Source organism: Arachis ipaensis, chromosome B09, assembly GCF_000816755.2.
Source record: "Arachis ipaensis cultivar K30076 chromosome B09, Araip1.1, whole genome shotgun sequence".
Taxonomy (NCBI): Eukaryota; Viridiplantae; Streptophyta; class Magnoliopsida; order Fabales; family Fabaceae; genus Arachis; species Arachis ipaensis.
Window position 1 is genome coordinate 7,783,337 of NC_029793.2, and position 2,022 is coordinate 7,785,358.

General features: G+C 29.5%; 1 protein-coding gene across 6 annotated transcripts in view; it reads right to left on the reverse strand.

Moving 5' to 3' along the window:
* The window catches only part of LOC107614893 (putative disease resistance protein At4g11170), a 40,550-nt gene extending 39,205 nt beyond the window's left edge, over positions 1-1,345 (reverse strand). For all 6 annotated transcript variants that reach the window (XM_021112339.1, XM_021112337.1, XM_021112340.1 and 3 more), the window contains exon 1: positions 728-1,345. In XM_021112339.1, the coding sequence (XP_020967998.1) occupies positions 728-1,218 (491 nt within the window). In that variant the 5' untranslated portion in view covers positions 1,219-1,345. The remainder of the gene's footprint in view (positions 1-727) is intronic.

Genomic DNA, 2,022 nt, shown 5'->3' on the forward strand with positions numbered 1-2,022 from the left:
TAGTAATTATAATTAATACTTATTGATTATAAATTAGATATTGTTAGAAGGGTGACAAATGGATAATAATTAATCAACACTCACTATAATTAATTAATTATCTAAAGGATATAAATGATAAATTTACTTTTTTAACTACTAGAAAGCTTATAAAAAACAATTTTTATATCTATTAGTTAGTATAATTAACCAATGATATTAATTGTATGTCGGTTTATCGCAATGTTATTCAGCATTATTTGACTACTCTATATTTTTGTTAAGGTAATAATAAAAAAACACAAAAATAAAATAAAATAAAATAAATTTAGATGCCGTGGCTTATAAATTAAGGACTCCATTTCCCTGCAAAAAGCAAAGCTTTAGAAGTTGGATAGAGTGGTAGTGCCAACAACTTCTTCTTTCTCTCTCACCGACACTCTTATTTTTTAAAAATAAAATAATAAAATAATAACTATAAATATAATTAAAAAATTATTTTAATGTTATTTTTTTAAAATTATTCTTTATAATTATAAAAATAATTATAAAAAATTATTTTAATAAAAATAATCATAAAAAATTATAAAAAAGATAGAATTAATTTAGTCATAGATTTATCATATCATGTGTTAGTATTTTATTTGTAAGTCAAATTTATGTCATTCTTAACCACCAAAACTAATGTTACCAGAACTCCCCATATTATTATTGATTTTTAAAACTTAAGAAGGTTAGGGCCCTTTACCTGTGGTGATTGCAAGTGAAGCCAGAGAGATCCGAAGCTTCAGTGAGTGCCGTCCTCCATTGCTGCACATGTTTACGGTTGGAGGATCTCTCATGCTCATCAAAGGCTCTGCGGTAACTTCCACTCTGCTTGCGAACACGTGTGGGCTCTATTTTATAGAACACTGGAATCACAATAACTTGTTCATTCTTTTTCTTGCACTTCATGATCTCAACCAGCTCTCTCAAGCACCAGCTAGACGAAGCATAGTTTTCGGAGAAGATGACAACAAACAACTTTGAGTCTCTGATGGCTTCAACAAGTTCGTTCCAGACGACACCTCCTTTCGGGATTCTGTAATCTATGAACGTCTCGATCCGATTTCTGAGGAGAGCAGAATGAAGATGGCTGGTAAAACCGTTACGCGTGTCCTCGCCTCTGAAACTGATAAAAACATCATATCGAGTAGTAAGAGGTGAGGAAGAAGAAGAAGAAGCAAGGGAAAGTGCCATATGTTCAGCACAGTTAATCGGGATTTACGTATGTAGTGAGTTAATTAGAGAAAGAAATGGTCCTCTATTCAGGTATATATAATTATATTTGAAACACTCATAGTCATCAAGTAGTTACCCAGTGGCTTCCCTCTCTTCTTGGTCTAGTGCATGGGGAGTGTTAGGTAAATAACGATTATTATGAATAATTATTAATTAAATAAAAATACATTACATTTTAATTTAATGTTATTAATTAAATTTAAGATTAATTTATTCTTTTAACCCTATTAATTCATATTGTTCACACATTATTCAAAAATATTATTCATTATTTATACTTTTCCTTAGTCCATTTATTATAGTTAATCCAAACTAACGCGGTTGTCACTGTCACTAATACAACTTCCGACGAATCAACAAATTGTATTGCATGGATAATTAGCAAATTAATTGGTCAATAGTTACAAAGTCGCATTAATACGCGTTTTCTAATTCCGTTATTTATTCTTACTTTTCCAACTACTACTTTCCAAGCAACTTCAAAATAGATTTTAATGTAGAAATTACATACACTTTTGGTTATGGATCTTTCTCTTAGACAGTATTGGATTTGACTATGGCAATGCCTGTTAATTTATCTTAACAATACAATCTGTGAACTTGGTTGAAGGAAAGAGAAGATGCTCTGAGGCCTGAGACTAGCCACAGAGTGTTAAGTACCAGAGTTAATAAAGATATAATAATGTAATTAAAATTTGTGAATAAAAAATAGATAAAATCAAATAAAAATATAGACAATAATAAAAATAATATGATAAAGTT